General features: G+C 36.6%; 1 protein-coding gene across 2 annotated transcripts in view; it reads left to right on the forward strand.

Annotated features, from left to right (window-relative positions):
* The window catches only part of CDK14 (cyclin dependent kinase 14), a 318,431-nt gene that overhangs the window by 221,632 nt on the left and 71,063 nt on the right, over positions 1–25,736 (forward strand). For both annotated transcript variants that reach the window (XM_053941947.1, XM_053941953.1), the window contains exon 12: positions 6,180–6,228. In XM_053941947.1, coding sequence (XP_053797922.1) covers positions 6,180–6,228 — 49 coding nt within the window. The remainder of the gene's footprint in view (positions 1–6,179; positions 6,229–25,736) is intronic.

Below are 25,736 nucleotides of genomic sequence, written 5' to 3' on the forward strand. Positions count from 1 at the left end.
AAGAACGAGAAAGAAAGCAAGAACGAGAAAGAAAGAAAGAAAGAAAGAAAGAACGAGAAAGAAATAATGATAGAACGAGAAAGAAAGAAAAAGGAAGAAAGAAAGAAAGAACGAGAAAGAAAGAACGAGAAAGAAAGAAAGAAAGAAAGAACGAGAAAGAAAGAACGAGAAAGAATGAAAAAGGAAGAAAGAAAGAACCAGAAAGAGAGAAAAACGAGAAAGAAAGAAAGATAAAGAAAGAACGAGAAAGAAAGAAAGATAGAACGAGAAAGAAAGAAAGAATGATCAAGAAAGAAAGAACAAGAAAGAAAGAACAAGACAGAAAGAAAGAAAAAATGAGAAAGAAAGAACAAGAAAGAAAGAAAGAATGAGAAAGAAAGAATGAGAAAAAAAGAACCTGAAAGAAAGAAAGAAAGAAAAGGGAAGAAAGAAAGAACGAGAAAGAAAGAACGAGAAAGAAGGAATGAGAAAGAAATTGAAAAAAGGAAGAAAGAAAGAAAGAGCGAGAAAGAAAGAAAGAAAGAACGAGAAAGAAAGATAAAGAAAAAGAAAGAAAGAAAGAAAGAACGAGAAAGAAAGAACAAGAAAGAAAGAATGAAAGAAAGAACGAGAAAGAAAGAACAAGAAAGAAAGAAAGAACGAGAAAGAAAGAACGAGAAAGAAAGAAAGAACGAGAAAGAAAGAACGAGAAAGAAAGATAGAACGAGAAAGAAAGAAAGAAAGAATGAGAAATAAAGAAAGAACGAGAAATAAAGAAAGAACGAGAAAGAAAGAAAGAACGAGAAAGCAAGAAAGATAGAACGAGAAAGAAAAAAGAAGAAAGAAAGAACGAGAAAAATGAAAGAAAGAAAGAACGAGGAAGAAAGAAAGAATGAGAAAGAAAGAAAAAGAAAGAAAGAAAAAGAAAGAAAGAAAGAAAGAACGAGAAAGAAAGAATGAGAAAGAAAGAAAGGAAGAACAAGAAAGAACAAGAAAGAAAGATAGAAAGAAAGAAAGAGAAAGAAAGAATGAGAAAGAAAGAAAGGAGAAAGAAAGAAAGATAGAACGAGAAAAAAGAAAGAAAAAGGAAGAAAGAAAGAACGAGAAAGAAAGAAAGAAAGAAAGAAAGAAAGAAAGAAAGAAAGAAGAAAGAAAAGAAAGAAAGAAAGGAAAGAAAGAAAGAAAGAAGAAAGAAAGAAAGAAAGAAAGAAAGAAAAAAGATAGAAAGATAGAAAGAAAGAGAAAGAAAGAGAGAAAGAGAGAAAGAAAGAAGAAAGAAAGAAAGAAGAAAGAAAGAAAGAAAGAAAGAAAGAAAGAAAGAAAGACCATTTTTTACCATTTTTTTATAAGGCCACTTAGTACTGCTGAGTGCAATGGATGAGCTTTCTGGTCAGGCTTTTTTTTTTTTTTTCCCGAGACCTGCAAACTGGCCAGAATTTGGAAGTTGTTGTTTTAAAAATATAATTTATTTGATGCATCAAGTTTGTCAAATTAACTAGCTCAAGAAATTCCCTCCCTCTCTTCCTCCGGTTGCTAATTTCTGCTTCCATTTTGTAGTTGTTACTGAAATTGCACAGTCCCAAAAACTTCCTTGGCAAAGGAGGCATTGAGTAAGCTGTGCTGCAAGGCCTGAAGCAAAGAGCAGCTCAGATCCTTGTGCTGCCAGAAAAATGCTAGTGTAGCTGCCCCACTCACCACGTCTGAGCGGGTTGTATGCAATGCCCAGCATAACAATGACTTGGTTCTGAGCTGGTTCTGAGGCTGTGGAAGGGACATGTCAGCCTTGTCCTTTTGGATATTCTTGGGACATTCTGAGAGTAAAAATTATGCTATGGGAAAATGTTGCTACATCTTTCCAGTGTCAAATAGGAATAGTCTATGTTAGCTCTTATTTATGTAGTCCTATACAGGCATCTCTTTACACTGCATTTGATTGTGGACGTGCCACCTAGTCAAGATTTGGTTACCTCGGCCTTCTAAGAAGCAAATAGTAAACACTCTGAGGTGCTGTGCAATTTAAACTAAACTAAAAATCTCTTCCTTATTTTGTTTCACATAGGCAAAAATTCACCTTTTACTAGGTGAAATACAGCACCCATGTGAAAAGCCAGCTCTGTAACAGAGAGACGTAGGTGGTAGTGAGGATGATGACTGCATATTTGGGATAAAAATGCAGAGGATCAAATTTTGTTTCCTGAATTTGTTCCCAAAAGATTGGCAAATATTGAAGTGTTTGCATAAAGGAAATTAAAATCACAATTTTTACTTTACATTTCAGATGTGCTTACTGTGTTGGCCTTCCAGAGTTTTTATTTTAAAAACCCACATTTAATTATAATAATGTAAAAATATTTGAACTACAGTATATATACCTACAATTTGAACTATAAAACTTCAAAATACATCTGAGATCAAATCCTGATCTGTAAACATACAGTTTTTCATGTTTCTTTAATCTCAGCCTGATGAGAGTGAGCAGCTGCCTCAGCAAGATGCTGTACCTTGTGTTCTTGAGAGTGGTGTGCATGGGCTGGAGGATGGCTGTGTGGATGGGTGATCATGAGAGTGTCTACACTAAATTTTCACATGTGCATATTTGCTTTTCAGTTCTGAGGGAGAGGAATTTTTTGCTACACAAGGTTTCCTCCACAAGGTTGGATTGAGATTGTGATTGCCAGTACTATTGCCTCTCAATATATCAGGCAAAGGTTTCTTTTGTGGGGGAGCATTCATGGTAATACTGCAGAATTCCCAGTCTCATATACAGTCTTACTGTTCTTTTATGAATATATCAGTAGTAGCTTCTGAAAAAACAAATGTCAAAACTATATGCTTGAAAGTATCATAGGATGTAATTTCATGCAGCTGGTCACAGTCAGATATGTGTAACTTTAGATTTGGTTTTTATTGTATCCATCGAGCAGTAAAGGACTGAGGCATTCATACAGGTGTGTGTGAGAGTCATTCACTCTGAAAAGTGACTCAGAAGCAAACCTGGGGATGTAATTGCGAGACTGAATTCTGGTTCTATGATAAATTCAACAAAGCAAGAGATTGTGCTAAAATAAAAATTGTGAAGTTAAGTTACCTCTTTTTTTTTGCTTGGGACAGCAAGTTTGGTGGTTTTGTTGTGGTTTCATAGTTCAGGACTTGAAAAATTGCACCATGGTGGAGGAGCTCAAGGACAACATTATTGTAGCTTCTCTGTTCTGGCAACTCTGAAACCAAAATCAGCTGGTTTCACTGCTTTTTTATTCTCTAATGGATGAATTCAGAAAAATACTATGACCTGACAAGTACATGAGTCTGGGCTTAATTAACACAATAGTCCCATCTAATTATCTTGTCCATGAAAGTTAGTAAGACTCTGGTTGGAGCCATGACCACAAAACTATGTAGAAAAATGTGAGCTGTTATTTTATCAATGTATGGTTTATTTCTGTATAAAGCATGTGAAGAAAGCAGCCTCTAATCTGCTTGAGTAGAGAGGAAAGAGTTGATATGAAATTAGGAGAAGCATGGTTTGCAGTCACAGCATATTCAATGGAGTTTGAAATGAAAGACTATGGACTAAACATTTGCCTTTCTATAGACAGGGTTTTGCCCTCTCCATGTCTTTTCCCCCAGTTTTCCCTCTCCCTGCCTGATAAATATGATGTATAAGGTACTTACTTAAAAAGTAAGTAGGAACTGTAGGCAGCAAAGGAAGATCCCTTTGTGAAGTTTGTTTTGCTCATGTGTGTCCCTTATAGCATGTACATCATTGATTCCAGTGTATCATTTCTTCAGTAAAAATTCATCTGGCATAGCAATAGTTTTCCAGATTTTTTGCAGAACTGGAACAGATCTTTGGGCATTAAAGCTTTAAGGCAATTTGGACAAGTGGCTAACTCTGGGGCTTTCCTCCCACAGCAAAAATAGCTTAAATTGATTAAAATAAACACTAAGTACTCTGGTCAAGAAAATATGTTGTATATGATACTTTTCAAATGTTTTAAGATGATGTAGGTCTGTTGAAGTCAGTGTTGCTGCACCAGTTTGAATCAGCTCAGTATCTGACCAAAACATATTGCAGAATGACAGATAAAATCAAAATCTGTTTCTCTCTAGGTCCAGGTTACCTTTTCAGCAGTGCTTCAAGTCAGTTTAATTCTCTTCCCACACAGATTTTTCTGCACTGAGACAGATTAATGTGCAAATTTGCAGTTTATTAGCTGAACTCCCATGTGTATCTCAGACATGTTATTACATGACACTGTCTAGCTGCATTTTATTTTTCAGTCCCTTGTCATAGATGAATTGACAGTGTTATGGTTGGACAATTTACTTAATATAGGAAGTCTTTATTTTTTTCCAATTTTTATAGGTATCTGTTTCCATATAAGTATTTAATTCCTATTTGCAAACTAAAATTGAAGGGTTATAGTAATGTAGCTTCCAGTTTCCAGCACATTTGCCGCACATATCTAAAAGGGAGTGATTTCATTTCTTTAACTGCATTAGTATGGTTAAAGCAACAAAACTAGTAAACATGAAGTGGTCCACAGACAGGATTTGCAGGTCTGCTGATTATCAGTAGCTTCCAATAGTGAATTCAATGAGATTTGAAGCTTCTGCATTTGTTTTTTTTTTTTTAATTAAAGAGGCAAAAAACCTAAAAAATAGGTATAACAAAGAAAATCAAAGCATCTACATTGATGCTAGGAATTTGCTTCTGCCTTGGTTTTGGCATCTTTAGAACTGACTGTGTATGAAGTATGAAGTATACATGACAACTTTAGAAATGATACAAGCAAGTATACAAACACAGGAATTTGAACACAACTCCTTTGAAGTTACATTTACCTCTGTTTTTCACAGTAAGATGCATGCATTTCTGTGTGCATATATATATATATAAATACTATTGCAGCTGTACAATGGGTGTCATTGAATGTCATGCACATAGGTGGAGAGGAAGCAAAATGTTTTTGGTTATTTTTAGATTCCATGGAGTATTTTGAGAGTTTAGAACTTCTACACAGCAACTAATGCAATCACATTAGGGTAGTTGGCCAGGGTGAGTACCAGTCTAGATGGCAGGATTTCTGTGCAACTAGTCTCCATGGAAAATGTTGCTGTTCTCCAGCTGAACTCGATTTTTCTGCCTGAGAGGCACTTCGCTCCTGTTCAAAAGGCTAACTGTGGATATTCTCAACTCAGTCAGAGAGAAAGAGAAAGGTTTTCTAACCAGGCGAGAGCCTGGGAAGCAGTTGGGAAAGAATGTAAATAATTCTCTAATCTATCTTGTTATTCACATTGTTTATAGATATGTTCTGCCTCTGTGTGTCATTCAGTGCACACCAATGGTGTGGGATGTTTTTACTCTGAGACCAATGAAATGAGTCTTCTCGATGTTCTCTATATATAGAGCGGTGCATTTGAAATAAAGGAGAGTTCATTTTCTTTGCCTTCTGATTTAGAGTTCTCTGTTCCCGTCCTGCTCAACGGTGTCAGCTAACGAAGGACTGACCCTTCATTTCTGCAGCAGCTTACATAGCATCTTCCTTTTTCAGCTAGAGTCCCACTGCAGATCAAGCATCTTCTTAGATATGATGGGAAAATACTTCTACCGGAACTGAAGAACTTAATGTTGGAGTAAATAAGCTGTCATTGTAGTTATTACTTCTGCTCATTATTTATATGTATTCTTTAGAAAATGGACTCTTATATGTCCACCATGTTCTGTGTGTCCCCGTGTGTCACAGAAACCCACGCTTACTGTTACGCATCCTGAGAAGCATAAAGATATGACAGCGAGGTTGTGGAGAATTGTATTGTCATGAAGAAGAAAAAAAATACTAGTTTCAGGCTTCTTTTTTTTTTCCTGTAGCAGTCAAAAACTACTTTAGAAATAATTGTAAAACTTTCCATTTCTGGTGATGCCACTGTAAATGAGCTTTAGGTTATGCTGGTTTGGTTTGATTTTGTTTAACAAGTTGGGGGCTTTTTTGGTTTTGGTGTTTTGTTTTGGTATTTTTTCTCCTCTGTTTGTATGGCAGTTGCTCATAGGTTAGTTTTCTTCCCTTGTCTTAGGACTTGAACTGCAGAAGATACATAGAGATAATGAAATTATGAAAATTGACAGTAAAAAAATATTTTTAAAAAATAAATCCTGGGTTTAGTGAAGTAATTGAATATACCCCTTTTTTTTTTTACAGAACGGTTTACACAGTACAGCCCTAAAAACCTTAGACAAGCATGGAATAAGTAAGTATTTTTTTAATTGCACTTTTGACTCTTCAAGGGTATACTGAAGTTATCATATCTAACTTGGCTCTATTGGCTCTATTCTTTTCAAATAAGCCAGATTTGAATTGCCAGTTTCTTGTAAATAGGAAGAAATTGGATAGCATAGTATTTTCTTCCAGGGGTGTTAGTTGGCAAGTGCATTGAGCTCATGGAGAAATATTGTGTTATTGCTTTGGGCCATCAGTTTTGAATCTTGTTTTCATTGTTCATCTATAAAAATTAGGGAACTTTAAAATAATATGTTTCTAATCCACTTTTGAGGGGTTTTTCCACATAATCATCTCCTGTTGCCAGGTCCATCTGGTCATTGCTGTGAGCTGCAACCATACTGTTGTAATCTTAATTATGAATGAAAAAAGTCAGTGTAAATTCACCACACTTGTTTTTTTTTTTTTTCCTTTCAATGTTTCCTGAATTTGGTCACATTTACATCAGATGGACATTGGTATAAAGGTATCATGCTCAAAGTCCATAAAGGTTACCTGATGAGCATTCAGATTGAATACCACACTACTGGCATTATTCTAAATAATCATCTGTGTAAAGTTTGCTAAAAGATTTCTCAGCACATGTAGAATCTTTGTAGACAGAATATTTGAACTGCACTGTCTTCAGCAATTACTAGCTTTTATATTTTGAAGAAAGCATACAGAGTTTTAATTGGATGATTTCAGCTATGTCAACTAACTTGTCTTGCCAGAAAACCTGTTCAAATTTTTCTTTACTCTCTTTTGACCAAACGTTTTGCAGCAAGGCTAAGGCTTTGCTGTACCAGCATTTCTGTTTTCTTTCTGGTACTAATTCAAAATTTTATTTTTGCTACTAAGTGGCTGTCTTGTTGGTAATTTACCAGGGAGTTCAAGAGATTAATCAGCAGGAGACTGTAACATCTCCTAGTTCACACTGAAATTGAAGATACAAAATGTTTTGGTGAAGAAGCTTCCTTATTGTAAAGGGAAAAAAAGTTATGAATAGAGTAGAAATCCAAATGCTTTTTTCAATATCCTTCTTCATTAGCAATGAAATGTGTCTACAACTGCAAAATCCGTATCATGGTCACTTTTCCAAAAGGTGATTAAGTTTATACTCTGCCATTCTATTATTTTTTTCTCTATCTGCTCCTTCCTAAACCTATTTGGTCCAGTGTTTTCATTTAAAAACAACAAACAAACCAAACCAACCAAACCAACAACAAAAAACACACACAAAAAAAACTCCACTCCACCTTTTGAAATTGTGGTTGACAATTGAAGGAGGAAGAATCTCTTAATATAGAAAGATTGTTGTTAAAATATTTTGGTATTAGTTGTTGAATGCAATACCATCAATGTTTGTCCTTTGAGTCAAAACCTGTACTTCTGTAGTGCCAGGCATCTTCCATGATCCTGTGGCTCACTTTGCAGTACTACTGGCTCCTCCTTGGTTAGCTGTAACTTCCAATTCCTGCAGTGAGAAATAAAGCTGGCACTGAAACCAGTCCAGGCCTCCACAAAGGTTAAGTGTCACTACCCTGCATTAATTGATTCTCAGTAGTCTATAGAAAATTTCCAGTTCAATCTAGGACCCTAATTTGGTGGCTTTCATGGATGAGACCATCTCCTGTTTACTGCAGAGGGAACAACAGGAAGATTAACTCATATTTGGCTTTTGTAAGTATCTCAGACTATTTTGCCAGTTGTGATCCTTGCAGGCATCTTAAAATGTTTGACTGTACCTCAATCTTCAATTGCTTGGAATACAATTCAATTTCGTGAAAGTCACAGCTTTCCTTTTAAAAATTAAATCACTATAATGGCCTATATTCTGTCCTTTTACAATCAAAAAATTGCAAGTTGATTTTTTCTTTAAAAGTAGTTAATGAAATCCAAAAGCTTGGAAGAAGCAATTATATTACAACATAGGCAATTAGATCTGGATTGGGAAAGAAGGACAAGGAAACGAATATTGATTTGAATGTGTTTGCTTGGAGGCATATATTTGCCTAAGTAATGTGAGTAGATACTGGCATGCTATTCCATCCATCCTGCAGGCCTGGACTGAATTCTTTTTTCTATATTTTAACAGCAGTTAGACTATTAAAATACAGCAGTTATATATTAATAAGTACAATAATTGGTTTGAATTTGAAAAGTTGCTGTCTTATATTTCCTTCAAGACTACTGCATGAAATTTCTCTCTTCATAAAATACTACAGAAAAGAACAAAACCCAGTTTGCTTAAAGCAGCTTCAGTCTCTGAGATTTCATAATAGACACAAGCTCTGATCACATCATAGGCTGACTCAAATAAGACCAGAGCTTTTTAAATTCTATGAAACCTCTTCAAAAATATTTCTACGTTTTCAATGCTCTGTACATAAAGAATCTGTAATTTTTCAGCATAAATGAAGGGATTGAAAGCAATGAGAATACATACAGTTCAGTGCTTCATATGGGTATTTCTACTATAATAGGAAATACTCAGTGCCTCAAAATTATGTATCATTTACATTTGAAATGTAAAGGTCTTTCTCTCTTTCCAGTGTAAATCTTTATCTGTGTGCTGTATTAGAGTGCTGTTTGCTTGCACAGCTGTAGTTAAGGATGTATAAACATTTCCGTTATAGACATCATATTCCCAAGGGTTTGTAATCCAGCTGTAAATCTTAACACATGGATAGACTGATTCATTCCAGAAATTTTCTTTCTTACTTATCATGTTTCAAAAAGCAGCAATCTCCAGTCTTAAATTTAAAAAAAAACCTTTTTTTAACTTCTCCTGATTTAATTTGTGGAAGATTTTTGGTGATACAAAATATGTCATGTACATAATTATTTTATGGACAGTGAACATGAGACCTAAAATGGGGATAAAAACATACAGCCTTTTGTTTTTAAATATGCATTGGTTTTGGTACAGATTTCCTTGCTCTCAACATGGTAGTAGCTTTGACAGATACACCTTAAAGAGCAGAATTTATATGTAAGGATTTGTATGTATGCTTGAACTTCTATTGATGCAAAGTCTCATTACTGCATTTTATAGGGGAGGAATTGCAATGCAAAAAAAATGAAGAATTTTCACACAGAAACTGCCATAGAAACTGTAGAGCAGTGACATTGAACTTCATGCTCCTAGACTGGAAGAGAACAGCTTTAATTTTCTAAACACATTTCTAAACATTTCTAAATGAAGTTTCACTATCTCCTGTTTCATCTTTCAGGCACAAGCTGATCCTTGATCTTATTTATATATACATTTTGAGGTCATGGCATGTAAGGGTGGGAATATGGGTTTAAAAGCCTTCAAAGAGGCTTTTTAAAGCCTTTTACCTCAAAATGCAATTCCATTTATGTAAGGGGAGCTTAGTAGGAGGAAGAACAACACTCTTCCAGAATCTACAGAGCCAGCTTCATGTCTGTAAGGCCAAAGGAAGAGAGGCAAAAAACTCCAACCCCAAACCTTCCCCAAAATCACACACAGTAGTTTGAGGGCAAAATAATTGCACCTGACCAACATCAGCTTCCACAAGATGATTCTAAAGGCAGAGCAAGATGATGGGAAGATATTGGACACAAGTCAATTGCTGTTTAATTCCTGGTTTAACTGGAAATTATTTAAAAGCATGGAATTTAGCAGCAATGACAAAGTGAAACCCAGCAGGATCATAAGTCAGATTCCTTAATTTCTTAAAATAAAATTGGTTAATATTATAGGCTACTTTTGGAAAGTGTTTGAGGCAAATAATATAACTTTCATTTACAGTAAATTAAATTCCTTGGAGACTTTAACACTGAATTTCTTTACTGGTTGTCAAACTACTTAAAGAATATAGAGAGAGTATTTACTAGATAAGATGGAATCGATACATTTTGTGGTAAGGCTTATAAAGTTAAGAAACAAAACTTGCAATGATGTTTGCTTCTATTTAACATGAAGCTTCACCTACATAGCATGACATAACATACTGTGGAATGTAATTATAAAATACTGGCCTAAAAAGAACTAAAATGTGGTAATCTGATCTTCCTATAGAGTTCACAATGAACTATATTTCCACTTTTTATCCTGAACTTTTCTGTTCAATTATCTCTACACAATAAAAACCAAGAACAGCTCTGCCTCCAGAATGCAATGCAACCTCTTTCAATTTGCAAAAGGTTCTCCACAATAATAAACCCTTACAGAAGAATAACAAAAGAGAACTAATTATCCTTGTGTATATTTGGTAGGATATAAAAAGCTTTTTCAGATCCTTCTATCATAATGGGTTGTATTGTGAGAAGTTTGGTTGGAAAGAAAAGGTGCAGCTGAAAACAAATTCTGCTCTGCATAAATAGGACTACTACTTTGTAATTCCCCAACATGGCTTATTTATTATATAAATAACATTTTATTCTCACAACCAGTCCCACTGCTGAGGATTTCTTCCTTTAACAAGATGGCCTCTGTACTTGAGACCTCCCTTTCTGAGGCCAGGGTGTTTAAAAGTTGCATTCCAGGATGGACTGGCCTATTTTGGGACTGTTATTCAGGGAAAACTTCCTCAAGAAAGCAAAGGGAGTGAATAGAGACAGTATTTTGTTTCAGTATTTTGTTTGAGCCTGTATTTTGTTTCAAGCATTGCTTCAAGGAATTGCTTAAACCTGAGCCTTGGGAAGCATTTTTGGCTTGGGATTCTGCTTTTTGGGTTTTTAAGAAAACCTTTGCCTTAGTTGTGTTTTGATTAAAGAAAAAGCACTCTTCTAATTGTCACTTTTATCCCTCCGCCTCCTGTCCCTTCACCAGCATTGCTCATTGTAACACAGTCGGTAGTACCACTGAAGGAACACTCAAGCTCTCCAGCACAATAGAAACAAAAAGCTTTAGTGCTGTGGTTGTGGAAACCTTTCTGATGGATAAACCCAAGAAGCAATAAGGATTTCGGGCAGTACCGAGCAGAGGTGGGTTGGCTGTGTGCTCTGTGTATACTGGAGCACATCGCTGGGGTGCTGGGGCCAGGAGGAACCACGGATCACGCTGGGGGAACAGCGGTGGATACTGGACAGAAGATGAAAATATTTTTTAGAAGTATTTCTAAATAGCCATATAAACCTGCCTCTGCCTCCTGAAGGTTTTCACAGATACTGCTGCACTGGAAACAAAAAGCATTTTGTATTTTCGGTTTTTTTCTCCTATTTCCCATGAACAGGCGGTTGCCCGAGGGGGGTTCTGGGGAGTCGTGTCGCGACATCCCCCGCGATGGAAGGCTGGGTCCCTCAGCGCCCGCCCGCCCCTCCCCTCCCCCCGCTCCCGCCGCTGCAGTGCCGCGCTGCCCGCGCCAGGGGGCGCCCGCAGCCCAGCAGCGCCTTTTGTTGTCTCCTCTGCTTAGCGGGGTTTATTAATTCAGTCATTACAATTTAAATGGTAAAATTAATTTTAATTAATTATAAATTAATTTCGGGGTGATGGAAGCTGCTCGTTTTTACATAAGCGCCTTTTCCTGCGCCCATTAGCGCTGTTTTCTGTGCGCGCAGCTCCGCGCGGGGCTGAGCCCAGCGCGCCGCGGGGATTATCAACTCGCGGTGCGCAATTAGGGGATGCCGATTGAAGCCAAGCGCTGAGACACATCTCTGCAGTTTCTCCATTTATCCTTTTGCCAAACTGAAAAATCCTGATTTTTATTCCAATCTTTCAAATTGGAGCAACTGCAAAGTGCCATAATGTTATGCCTTTTAAAACCTAAGGGGAAGACTGTTCCTAACAGACCTCCTTGATACCTTGTTTATCCTGACAGTCAATGTATTCTTGCTTTATTCTAAATTCCCCCTCTTTTGTGTTGCTAAGCTTTAGGTTTTGTGTTACATCCTTTTGTCCCAGTTAAAAATACTAATAAGCCTCCTAAACTGGACCACAAAAGCTTTTTGTCATTTTTGTTTCAGAGTACTAATAACTCTATGCTGTTTCATTACTAAAATTACATAGTTGTTGCCCTATACCTTTTCCCATCCATGACAGCAGTGAAAATACAGCCCCAATGTACATGGATGTTCCTTGCTGTTTTCTGCAACATTTAATCCAGTATCTGGCATTGGACTAGAGTTTGCTAGCATTGTTAACTCTGGACCTCTCCATATTTGGTTTTTTTTTTTTTCCTGTGGAAATAATTGTTTGTAGTGTTCTATGCTCTATCTTGTTTTTAGATTTTCTGCCCACATGTCTCACTACTGTTAGTTTCTTTGTACTAATGTCTTTAGTGGTTATTTCAGCATTTAGTGTCGTCTAAGAGTTGATTCAGTATGCAGGGTATCCCTTAGTCCAGGTCATTAATAAAGATGTTAAATAAAACTGTGACTAACGCTAATCCCTCTGGCACACAGCTGGACACTTCCCTTCCAACTCAGCACATTGCCACTCATCATTACCCTTTGCTTATAGTCTGGCAGCCAGTTTTCAGTCTTTAAGATAGTGTATCACATCCCAGGTCTTTGGAGTTCATCTACAGAGCAAGATTTTTTAATAGAAATTGCATCAAACATTATCTTTTGTTGTTTTTTTCCACCAACTACTAAGTCCACTTAAAAAAAAAATACAATGTTTTATTCATTATTCACCTCTTCTTTTGATTGCTATTTTGTCTTATTTCTTCTGAAATCTAATTTTGCGTCCATATTGTCTTTTGTTTCTGTTGTCTGTACTTTCCTTCTGTATTGTGTCAGTGTCCAACAAATATTTGCCAAGCTTCTCTTATTTCAAAACCAGAAAAGAAGTATGGGCATATATTTGTATTTTTTTAAGTCTAGTACCATAATTCAGAATGCAGAGCAAAATGAGATAATGTTACAGTAGCATATCTACAGTAATAAGCCTGTGAAGAGAAATGAGGAAAGAGAACTGGCTATTCTTTTGTAGAATTCCTGGAAAGACTTTTAAAGGATGCCTTACATTTGTTTGCTATCCTCACTAATTCCTTAAGAATTCCTTTGGATATTGAGACATATATCAGATAGACATGTTTATTTGGTGTTTCCAGGTATGACTTTTTTTTTCAATGTATGTTCTTCATTAATGTTTTTGAGTACTTTCTGATAAGCTCTTCAGATGTTTCCAGTTGTTCTTTTTCCTTGCATTTCTACATGCCAATGTTTTATTAATTTCTCAGAATTATGTTTTTGGTAGTCTGTTACTCATATGCTGCCATGGTGTCTGTGTTCATTTCTTGGTTTGAAGTCTAATTCTTTCTGATCAGAGGAACCAGGCATCATTATATCCTCACATTCTGAATTTTACCCTCTTGCCTGAGTTCTGTGCTGTTGGCTTATCTGCTGAAATCTCTCTTCTCCAGATAATGACATTGCTGACAAAATTGAGTCTCTGAGACATGTTTTAAAAATATTTGTATAAGGAATTAAAAACATACTGTGAAGGTAGTCATATAAATAGACCTTGCTTCTGGCTCTCTCATTATTTGCATGTAGCCATTAAAGGCAAGATTTTTCTAAAAGGAGAGTGAAAATGATAGGCAACTTGAGAACTGGGTTGGCATTCAAAAGTGCTTAGTGCAAAGCAACTGCTCTTGGATTATGTGGCTTGATATTATCCTCTGCTGATTGTTCTGCATTACAGATAATTTTTCTTTAACTGAACAGTTCCTTTGATTCTCATCTTAAGGTCTCAGAAACATAGATAATTTTGAGAGATGATGCAGACAGGCAGTTCAGTATAATATATATATAATATTCCTGGGTTTTGTCACCCCTGCAGATGGTTTAAGCCAATCTCAAAACTCGCGCTGTTTGTTGCCAGCCAGAGACTCATGACAATAGTTAAGATTTCTGCGGTGATATAAACATAAACTATCTTTGCCTTAGGCAAATACTGACTCTTATGAGGATTTCATGTAGGGGTTTTAGTGTAATTTTGAGCACCTTATTTTCCATGGCAAGATCACAGGTATTCAGGTATTGCCATTCATGAGCATCTCCTCTGACTGTCTCTCAAAATTCATTAAGAAAATCTTAATCACTTCCTTTTCTGCATTTTTGGTTGTGTTGCCTCATGTATCTGCCTAAAGATTTCTGACAACTGGCCTGCTATATAGTACAGATAAATGAGAATTTTTGCTTTTTCATGCAGGTTATCTTTTTTTTAAATTAGTGACACGGAAGCACATATCATTGTAGGAAACTGGTGAAAACAGTGATTTTTTCATACCTTTAAGTTATTTGATAGCCAAACAGTTTAATACTTAAATTTAGTGATTTCTTTAAATGAAACTAGCTAAGAAAGTCTTAAGGTATTGTTTGAGGATTTGTGAAAGGTGCTGGCTGCAAGCAGGTCATCATGTATATGTGTTCAGTGTCTGCTTGACCCATGTCAAAATGAGAAGATGGGAGACTCTCACTCTGCTGCTGCATTAAATCAGAAAGGTTAGATTGTGTATCTGCAGCAACACACTGTGAATAACAAGCCTCAGCACAGGCCTGCAGCACCTGTCATTGCTGGAGGGCAAAGAGGCAAGTGGTTCCAAAGGGAACTGACCTTTTTCTTTCAGGCACCAAGTCAATCCCATATCCTAAGGCACACATTCTGTGTTAAAATTATTATAGCTCTCCTGGCATTATGCTGAACAACAGACTCTGGTGAAAATCTATGGAAAAAAAAACCCCAAAATATGGTGTTGATGGTAGTTTGTTTATTGTTTTTATGAAGTCTTTATAGGAAATACATTCTGTAAGTTTGAAAAGCATCAGTAAAACTAAATTGTCCTCTAATAAAGATGAGTTTAATTAAAGTTTAAAATAAAATTCTGAAATCTTTTGCCTGAATTAGCAGTGCACTAGATAGCAAAATATGAATGCCAATGTTTATCATTACATGTGATTCAGAAAAGTCGGCATCCTTTTAAATTCTGTAACATAGTGTATATCTAATGGCTACTACCTCAGCTGAATTTCTATCCCTAAGATCTGATTTACAAACAGGCAACTTTCTGTTAAATTATTCACATCTCATAATAATTGATGTAACAGAGTTGATCTTATGCTGGAGCATATTTGATCATAAATTCAATGAAAACAGCCACCATCTTTGTGATGTTTGTCCAGCTAAATCCTTCAGTGAATAAAATAATAAAGATGCCAGCTGTGTTTGTTTTATGATCACTGCTGCAATAGGAGGCTGAAAATACAAATGAATAAAGGACCTAATTTTTCATGTTGGATTTATAAACTCAGACTCCTACTGTGAAGAATTTAAATTGAAAAAGTAAAGTTTTTACTTCTGTCACATTCTTACAAATGTATTGTTTGCTTTTGTATTGTTTGGGAATACAGAATAGTTTTAAAAGATTGATAGTGTTTGGGTATCTGTGGTACGGATATTTGGTTATCCATGGTCTCTGGTAAGGAAATCTTGTAAAAGTAGGTTAAATTTATGCTTTTCACCCTGACATCATTGCATGTTGAGAATGGACCATCACTTTTGTGTTGCCTTCTTTGGTTAGATTTTATGGCAGTTTTTAAAGTTCTATTTATTACTATATACTGTTAGTGTGCCCCAAACTAATTTCACCACCCTGACATAAAAAAATCATGCTCTGGATCATTATTGGCCTTCTTTCAGCATTATGACTTTTGCAGAATACTGTTACATTCCTTTTATTTCTTTCATATTTGATCCTTACAGTGCCCTTGAGTCAAGCTTTATTCGGTAACCATGAGGGCATGAATTTTTCTGAGATGTTGACAGATAGTGTTTGGTGAATATCATTTTTCTGTCAGCTACAGCCCACGTCTGTTCTGCAAACTAAAGCAGAGCCAGGGACTATCTGCTGGCCCCGAGGCCATGTGACAGACTTTGGTTACAGCTGTGCTAAGTAACACTTGGGCATGCATCTCCTGTGGGCTTTATGTGGTCCCCATACAGCTGCAGGTGCAGTTATTATTTTGGGGTTGTTCAGCCTTAGGTTTTTAAATCAAAATTTCCAGAATAAAGTAACACACATGTTGCAGACCACAGAAATTGTGTTTTCCACTGTAATATATGGCATACCTTGCTTGTAGGAGCATAGAACCTGCTGCATTTTGGGAATGGTCCCTGGCATGAGTTGTTCCCTGGACTGTGTCCAGGAGTGAGTTTGGAGCATGCTGCTGACATGGGCCAGGTAATCCAGGGGCAATGTAGTTGAGCAGTCAGACTCTTTCACTAGCCCTGCTCAGTTCAGCCATAAGGCTTCAGGAGAGATTCCTACTATTCCCTGTGCACATCTGAGCATATTCCTAGTGAAGCTCCCTACTCATACTGTTCTGCTAGGATTCTTTGTCTGTTAGCCTAAAATCTTAGAAAAAGAAAAATAAGAAATATCCCTATCCTGTGCATTCAGAATGATATATGCATTTTACCTTTTTTTTCTTTCCAGCTTGTCCAAGATACTTTATTGTCTTCCCAATGAATTTTGTCACTCTGATCTTTATTATCATAATAGATTTCTCACATCCTCTCCTGATCAACATCCTTCTTCAGATTCATATAACAAGCAACCAGTAAATTTTTTTTTTGGTGTATTGTTTAATTCTCATCCCAACACTGGCTGTTTAACTCCATCATTTTTGTGCCCTTTCTTATCCTTTTCAAAATCCTCCATAATTTTGCCTCTTCCTCTCTTTCTTCACAAAGCTCCTGTTCCCTATTTTTATGTCAGTGATCTCCTTCTCATATTTAAGCCTTCTCATGTCCCCTAGATAGTTCAGGTGAACTCAGAACTGCTGCTTTCCTTTCTGGGAATCAGATAGGCTTATGTCCAGATAATGAATTTATTGGTTGTTTTTGGTCCTTGACTCTAGGCTTCTTGTTTTCAGTTTGGAATCTGCTAGGACTTGTCAGCCTCAAATACCTGCTTTTGCAAAAGCTTAATATTCATTTAACACCTTAAAATGAGACACGATGCTACAATTCCATATGTGCAATGTCTTTTGAGAATCCACTTGCTTTTTTTGGGTTGTTAGAAGTGGCCTGAGCTCTGCTGGCAGTCAGTTTTTAGTGATAGCTTGCTCTTTGGGAAATCTGACCTTTAGTGGTCACTTTTATAGATAAAAATTTTGATTTTAGTTCTTAAATCACCTATGCTGATTTATGCCTAAATAGCAGTAACTCCCTGCTTAGCTGTCTCTCTTTCATGATACTTTGACAAGATAGGATTTGCAAAAATAGTTCAGGATTGAGTTCTTCCCTACTGCAAGCCAATTTCTGAGTGTCAGCACTACATCTTCACACATATATAAGTACAGGCACTTAAGATCCATGTATTTCAGTAATTGGTAGCTAAAATAGATGGAGTTTGTGACTTGTTGTTACAAGTCACAAGATGTTTACAGATAAAAACCGTAAACACATATGTTAAATTCATGCAACTTTTTAGAAAGACACTTCAATACAGGTATGTGTGGATACGTAATGTTTCCCTTAAAAAAAATCAAAATAATGTTACATTGTCTCCAAATTGCATACTAGAGAGATCACTGTTTTCTCCTTTCATGGTCCCTGCATAAGAAACGTAGCTTTTTTCCCCTGTTCAAGTTCAAAGTCAAGTTTATACATTAACACCAGCATATTTGTCTCTCAACAAGTATTACTGCCTCTGGTGACAGACGATGGATTTTCAGTCTGACTGGTTCTCCCTACTCAAAGAGGACCTAAAGTTCACTTTAGAAAGATTCTATCTGCATTAATGTAAAGAGAAAGTGATGTGCTAAATCAGGAGAGTGGATCTGGAGAAGGAATGATGCTTTCTACACCGCAGTGCTGGCGTGAAGGTGGTGTCCTACCCTGTGTTCTTTTGTGATGTCACCTGAACCAAGTGCCTGAGGGTCAGGGAGCTGCAGTAGTTCTATGTGATGTAAGTCTGTCTAAATACAGACATATTAATACCTAATTAAGTGTTCTTGACTGCATAGCTTGAATATATTGTCCATATGCCCTCATTACAACCATTTCAGTCTCTTCCTCTCACTATTTACTAGTCCTGCATAATTTCCCTCTCCTGCCTTAGCTTAGGAGTATAGTTGCAAAAAGAACAGGATTCCTACTTTAACATAATTGCTTAGTCTCGTTGGGTTCAGCCAGGCAACTCATCTGCATAGAGTTAAATACGTGCCTGGGGTCTGTCTTCCTGAGCTTTCCAGGCTTGGGGCATTCTCTCTGCCTCCAAATCTCTCTCCGCCTTTAATGAGCTGTATAAATAAATACAAAGTACTCCTGTTAGTTCCATAGCCACAAAAATATATTTTATTAGCTGAGAGGTATATAGTAATAGAAAAGATCAGACCCATGCAATGTTTTAGGCAACAGTGGGAGGACAGGGCAAGTAGCTGCTTCCAAGTGGTTGACGGATCTGAAGCCCCAGCAAGACAGATTTGCAGGTTAACTCTGATAAATGATCTTTGGCTTCACTGACTAAAGCAAGGTCACCCTTCTCAGGGCACTACCTGCATGCTGCAACGTTGTAGCAAATTCTTGTTGAAGTATTTAGCAAACAAACTAGTTCTTATTTACATTAGAATGAAATTTAAACTTCTTAAACCCAAGATGATAAAATATCAGACAAAAGGGTAGAGATTCATAGACCACTATTAATGTTTATTTTCTAGCACTTAGTTCTGTCTTTGTTTGTTTGTTTTCTAAAGGTAATAGGTCCAGGAAGACAGCTGGATAAGGGAAAATAAGGAGGACTTTGTTTACTTCCCTAATGGGTGCAGCCAGTTGACAAATCTGAAATTCAGAGTTTGTTTTTTTTCTTTTTCTTCAGAATATCCTTTGCATGGATTTATTTGGAGAAAAATAATTCAGGTTGTTGAGGGTGGCATGAGGAAAAACACAGAGCTTTGACTGCATTGTGTGCCAAAGGTTTAATTCAGCTATTTCTATGTTGGGGGCTGGAGGCTTATTCCCTCTTTTTTTTTTTTTTTTTTTTTTGCTTATGTCCAGCCAGTGAAAAAATAAATATGTGAAGAAAGAACACTATGGAATTTTAACTCCACTGCTATATTTTTCTTCCTTTTATCATGCCCCGAGATTCACTGAAGTTGATATAAATTCACCATGCCTTATTTTAAAAAGCATAACAGAAAGGCATTCTTCCTTTAAGAGTCAGACTGTAAAAGGTGATTTTCTTTCACTCAGTTTGGTTTAAGCCTGTAAAAAGCATTAAGTGAAAAATCTGATATATTTGTTAGGGCATTTACTGCATTACTAACTTATATTTTCAGTTCTCAGTGAAAGGTTTATAGAGAACATAAACCTTGAAGAGTTTTGTTCAGGATTAAGGTTATATTTTCTCCATTTTCTGGTGAAATAATAGCTCATAAAATGATTGGGGTGTTAGTAATTATTTTTAGCTCTGTTTATTTATCAAGGTTATTCTGTTCAACTTTCCGAGGTGCACACAGACAGCCTTTAAAAAACATTCACCTTGATCAGGAGATTCCGACCCTTTAAAGAATTTCAGAATAATCAAAAGCTTCTGACTAGATGTGACCACTGTGTTGTTTTTCTTCATTAATTGCACTTACAGCAAACAAAGATCTTCCAGTAAACTATGAATCTGGCATATTCAGTAGTGGTCTGTTGTGGTGTAAGTAATGTACTATGTCTTCCATAATTAGTATCTTTAATACTGGTTTAATTGGGATGCTGAAAGAATTAAAATAGTTGGTTGGTGGTGGCATGTAAAATCAAAAAGAAGTAATTGCTAAATTCTTTCTGGGACAAAATAGTAAGGCATGTTCTAATTAAAATTTCTTAGGAAATACTTTTTCAGGGAAACTGCTGAAAACTGAGTGCAATAATGTGAATTACTAAAGGTAGTCTTCTTTTAGTTTCATTACTTAGTTCCAATTTTAAAAGTAGCAAAACACTGTACACAGCAGTCATGCTGCCTAGGTTATAGAATCTCAGAATTCCTAGGAATTAAGGAAGTTATGTGATCATATCACAGAACACCACATTCTGAATAGCTTAGGGTATGTTATCACTGTACATACATTGTATGTTTGCTGTTTAAACAAACTGTTCTTCACTTTAATAGCTACCATGTAGATTCCATGCTTCTTGCTTCATTTGATGCTCCAGCATATGTTATTCTGGCAAAAAGATGTGAGCATCAAATGTAAACCTTACTCTGCATCAGAATTGGAAGAAACAAGTAGGAAAAAATATCTGCAATATTTTCAATTACCAGTATAAGCAATCTTCCTCAATAAGCTCTCAATAGTTGGTGCTGTGTTTCTTTGGAAGGTTTCATAGCTCCACATATTTATTCTGAGGCATCAGAGCAAGAGCTAGCCTGGGTAGCTCTCACCCAGAAGAGTTTTCTTCTCACTCAGAAGACTTTTAAGTCTGTTGTACATTGACTGGTTCTCCTTCAGCTTAGCCTTTAAATAGCAAATCAACAACATTCAGTTTTTAAAAGTGGTGTATTCTGTAATGGTGGTAATGTTCTGCTTCCTCTATGAAGCAGACCTTCCAAGCTGGAAATCACAAGCATCATTGTGTTGAAGAAATACAGTAATAAATCTGAAACAGACATTAAAACACATCAAATCTAGTGCAAAAGAGTCAGGGAGAAATAGACTCATATCTAATTTTTTGTCTTGAGTTGCATTCGGTGATGACACATACAAATAATCAAGTTGTATTTGAGCATAATGGCTATTGTCAAAAGTGAATTGCCTTGAGAGGTTGAATCACTTCATTGTCTAGTTGAGGTGTGACCAAACTGAGTCTCTGAAGCCTAATCCGACTCATGAGCAGTTTAAGCTTCTTAATTCACTGTTCTGAGTTCAGGAGCTACAACTGTAATTTTAGTTTACCTACTGGGTCAGTAGATTGTTTTAAAAATGTACCAAGTATATGCCATTATATACCTAGGGCTAAGTCTATATTAATTAAAATAGAAAACCTAGTTGTCTATATTGTTAGAACCTTTGTTTGTTACTTTCACCTTTTTTCATGAAATGCTGTTCATCTTGACTGCTTTCTGACTCATGACACGTGGACAAGTGTCAAATGAGAGTTCGTTCAGATGGGCCAGGGTTATCATTCCCTTCCTGGAATGCACTGAATGAACTTCCCTCCACAGCTTTCCAAATGGGGCTCTGACCTCTGCTACATCAACTTTAACAGTTATGCCAAGGAATCAACACTGACACTTTATTTTCATCTCTGTTCCATATCAGTGAATACTTATCATTGGCTGTCATGGCTTTTGTTGTAATAATAAATATTTTGACCACCTTTTCAGTACTTCACTGGATAAGACTTCTGATGCTGTAATATGGTAATATAATTAAAGGGGATCAAACTAATTTTTAAATTTCTGAAGAGATCGTATCATACACCACTATAGAAATCATGATGGCCTGAAGGCTGTGGCATGCAGTGTTGTGCAGGAACACAGAGCAAGGACAGACACTGGGAGCAGTATAGCCATGTTATACATGTTATAGCCAGTGCAGGCTTTGTCCCAGCCTAGCTCATCCAAGAGTGAGTCATTGTGCTGATGTGGCAATCTTGCTTCTATTCAGGTGCTGAGCTAGAAGAGTACAATTAAAGTGATGGCAAAGGGAGTCTGGAGAGTGGATTTTCCCACCCTGCATGTGTAGAGAGCTCAGTGTTTCTGAGTCTAAACTGTTGCCAACATCTCAATTTGGGAAGAGCAAGAGGGGCATCAGATGTTTGGAGACATGTCTTTTCTAGGGAATGTGCACACCCCAGGACTGCTGTTGGCAACCCCATGCAGGTGTGGGGTACAGTCCCAGCAGTGACATGTCACATAGCCTGTGTTTGATTGTATTGTTTACGCTATAGTTTGGCTTGAGGTACCTCTATATTGTGCTGTAGAACAAATTCTGTATTTTGTGATTGATCAGCAACAAGTAAAACTGCTTCAGTGAGCCTTCAAATGATTTTGTCTTTCTTTGTTCATCAGTTTTAGTCCTCAATACCCTTTGTGTAAAACACTGAAAAAATGGTAACATCTTCGCTCTGTTACATTCTCATCTTGATATACTCCTTTATGCCTTCATCTGTATCAAAAGCTAAAAGGCTCGCATCAAAACTTGCGTTCACTTGTTGTGGTGGTTTCTTGATGGCTAAATAAACCCTACAAAAGCTCTGTGGAGGCACACCAGGCCCGTTAGGGAAGCGGCTCCTGCACGCTGAAGCTGGCACGTCGGCTCTTTGAAGACAGTAGGTGATCTCTGCATGGTGGTAACAACAGAAAAGGCTGCTGGAGCTCGTAAAGAGGAAATGCTGCTCGGGTAGGCCCTGCTCTGATTCGTGTTTCACATAGCTGCTGCTACTAGGATCACATGTAGATTCAGAGGTATAAACTAGCAAGGCACACGTGGGCGTTTCTGTATCAGCTGGTTAGAAGACAATGCATTTGCAAAGTAAGTATTAACTACAATGCTTGGTCTTGTACAGTTTTGTACAGAACTTGGGTGAGGCTAAAGCCCAGGATGAGGGGAAAAGGCTGCTGTCCTCGAGCAGACTTGGGTGAAAATGGGGAATACAGCCATTGTGGCAGTGCCCTGGGAGGTGAGGTAGCACAGGGACTGTATGGGAGCCCTGTTGTTGAGGGGACCCAGAGCATCCTCCGTGAAATGAGCTGTGAGGGCTGCTACCTGGCCTGCCCTATTCATACCAATTTGTTAGTTCTCTTCATACCATTAAAATTTAAGCTTTGCTAAATGGTGTGATTGTTCAGGTTAACTGTGGTTTTGTCTTTCAGCACTTCAGGTTGCAAGAGCTTGCTCAGAGTAAAGAAAAAGTTGAAATTTTCAAAGGGAATTAGGTGCCTCGCTCCTCTAGGCCATGCTATAAATGCCAGCTGAGAAATGAATTAACGATATACTGCAAGAATCATATCTTCACATGGAAAATGTGCACAGTAAATGATTTTTGCTTTGGGAAGTATTTACCTCATGCTGCTAGGAGCATATAGACAGCGTATTATCTCCATTTGTTTTAATGCCCATTTGTCTTAATTATTAATGTGATTTTGAACTGCCTTCTTCATTGCATTTAAAAGCAAATCACCCCAAGTTCAGAAGTTCACTGCACATGCTCCGAACTTTTTTTTCTTAAGAGCTTAAACCAAACTTCAGTGATCTTAGTCATGTTCTGCTTGACCAAATACTGACCTTCCTCTGCAGTAGAAAGACGTTTAAGCCTGTTTTCTGAAATTAAATCAAATTCTTGTAATCCAATGAGATTTACAACTGCTCAAGTCTAGTCAGATTCATATATATTTCAAGTGAGACCAGTTCATATGGTGTTTGTTTTTCTTGAACTAAGGCTTATGTAGCATTTGGGATTAAATTGAAAATCAATGTGTTTCACAAATGTCATCAGAGGAGGTGTGTAAAAATATTCCCAGTATTTCTCAAAACAATATCTACATATTATGTAATGCTCATTGCCAAAGGTTTCTCTGTATTCTGCTGTACACCACATTTTCTGAAAGTATGTATGCTGTCATGGCTAGTAACTATTCCTCAGTGATTAGTGTGACAGTAAGTGAAGCGTGAATATTGAGACTTGCCATATCATGCATGCCAAGTTCCTATATGGCCCAACTGCTGTGAGACAAAACACGCTATTATGTTTTAGACACAAAGCCATATTGTATGAAATTCCATCCTGTCTCGTACTGAAAGAGGTGTATTTAAAAATGAAATCTTTTTCTTCTTCAGTTCTTTTTGTTAACTTCTGTATTAGGTATTTAACTACTGAGCCCCATCAGAAAATTTAGCCTTTGTCTCTATTGAGGAATCAGGTTGCAAACTTAAATCAGACAAATCGTTAATGTTTTAAGGAGGATATTTTAAAGAGAATATTGGTGAAAAGAAAAAAAAAAAAAAAGGAGAGAAACAAAGCAATCGTTCCAATGTTCTGACCACTAAGCTTATGCACTAAATAGGGTTTTCCAAACAATTCTGATGCAACAGATGTAATTTTAATACATGATCATACAGTACATTTTTCATAAGTAAAGAATAGCTTGTCTTTAAACAACACAGTAAAATTAGTCATGCATTCCACTGAGGCATTGGTTTTTAATATTGACAACCTTAGGAGCCCACATGCATGTGCTTTTTGCAGTGCCCACTGATTTCCTGAAGTGACCTTTGCAGAAGACATGAGTTTTGGAGTAGAATTGTTTTCATTGTTGTGCAAAACTCCATAAACAAAATTAGAACTTCAATGTAGAACTTTAAAGATACAGCTGAGCTAGGGAAAAGTGGTGATTTGATCCAGGAGTTACTCGGATGATCTTTGGCCCGTATTACACAAGAGATGACACTTGATCCTTATGGTCCCTTCTGAGTTTGAAATCCATAAATGCTTGGAAACATAATGCTAATAATGTAGCAACTGGAATCTTCAAAGCACTGACAAACAACTAACACCAACCCCACACCCCAGCACTACTTGGAATGTGATCAGGGAAGATAGATCTAATAATTATAGCAGATTGAACTATTTTTGCAGAATGTGCTATGAATTTAGTCTTCTTTCTACTTACTAATTATAAAACTAGTTTGAATTTTGACTGATTTATTCATAATTATTTAATTACTTGATGTGATTATTTTGCAGCCCTAGATATTTTGTTGGACTTATATTCTGTTAATGTATAATCTGCTGATTATTTGATGTTTATCTTTGGTTTCTCAACTGATTTCAGTAAATGCATACCTTTTTTTTTGTCTAAACTGGGAAGGTAACTGTTTTAAACTGTTCCTATTCAAAACCTTTTCAATTTATATTAGTTTTTCTGAATATCTTGCAAAAAGATCTTAGCAGTATGCCAGGTACATTGGTGACCATTAATGCAGTCAGAATGTCAGCATCACTCTGAGGAACTACAGATGGCACCCAAAATTTCACCTGCAAGTCAGAATTTGTTGATGTTTGAATGTTATTTTCTTTGGCTTTGCTTTTCCTTACCTAATTAGCATCTCCACTATATGTATGGATCAACTAAGGAATGATGTAATTTGTGTATTGGAGGGTAATATTTCACTGCTTAAGTGACTACTCTTTTCTGAATTAACAGTAGTTCCCATTCAAGACAGAGCAGGTTTACTATAGTTCCTAAAATCTTGCAGCTACCTCTGTGGGGAAAAATGGCATTGGTGAAATGGTTTGACAGAATCTCTGAACAATTTGTTGGTGCAGGGGGCATTAGGACTCAGGCATCACAGACTCAATATAATCACCATTCCATGGAAATTTTGGATGTGTAGAAGAATTAATACCAATTTCTCTTGAATATTTGCCCCTCCTTTTCCTTTTCTTTATTAATAATAACTTTTTGTCTTGGTATTTTGCTGTGCTCTGTAATTAAAATATCTGTAATTGTCACAACAGTTTACTGAACATTTTCAACAGTCTGATAGTTTAAATAGTCTGGAATTATTCTAATTTATGGTGTAATTTATAAG

Source organism: Vidua chalybeata, chromosome 1, assembly GCF_026979565.1.
Source record: "Vidua chalybeata isolate OUT-0048 chromosome 1, bVidCha1 merged haplotype, whole genome shotgun sequence".
NCBI classification, from domain to species: domain Eukaryota; kingdom Metazoa; phylum Chordata; class Aves; order Passeriformes; family Viduidae; genus Vidua; species Vidua chalybeata.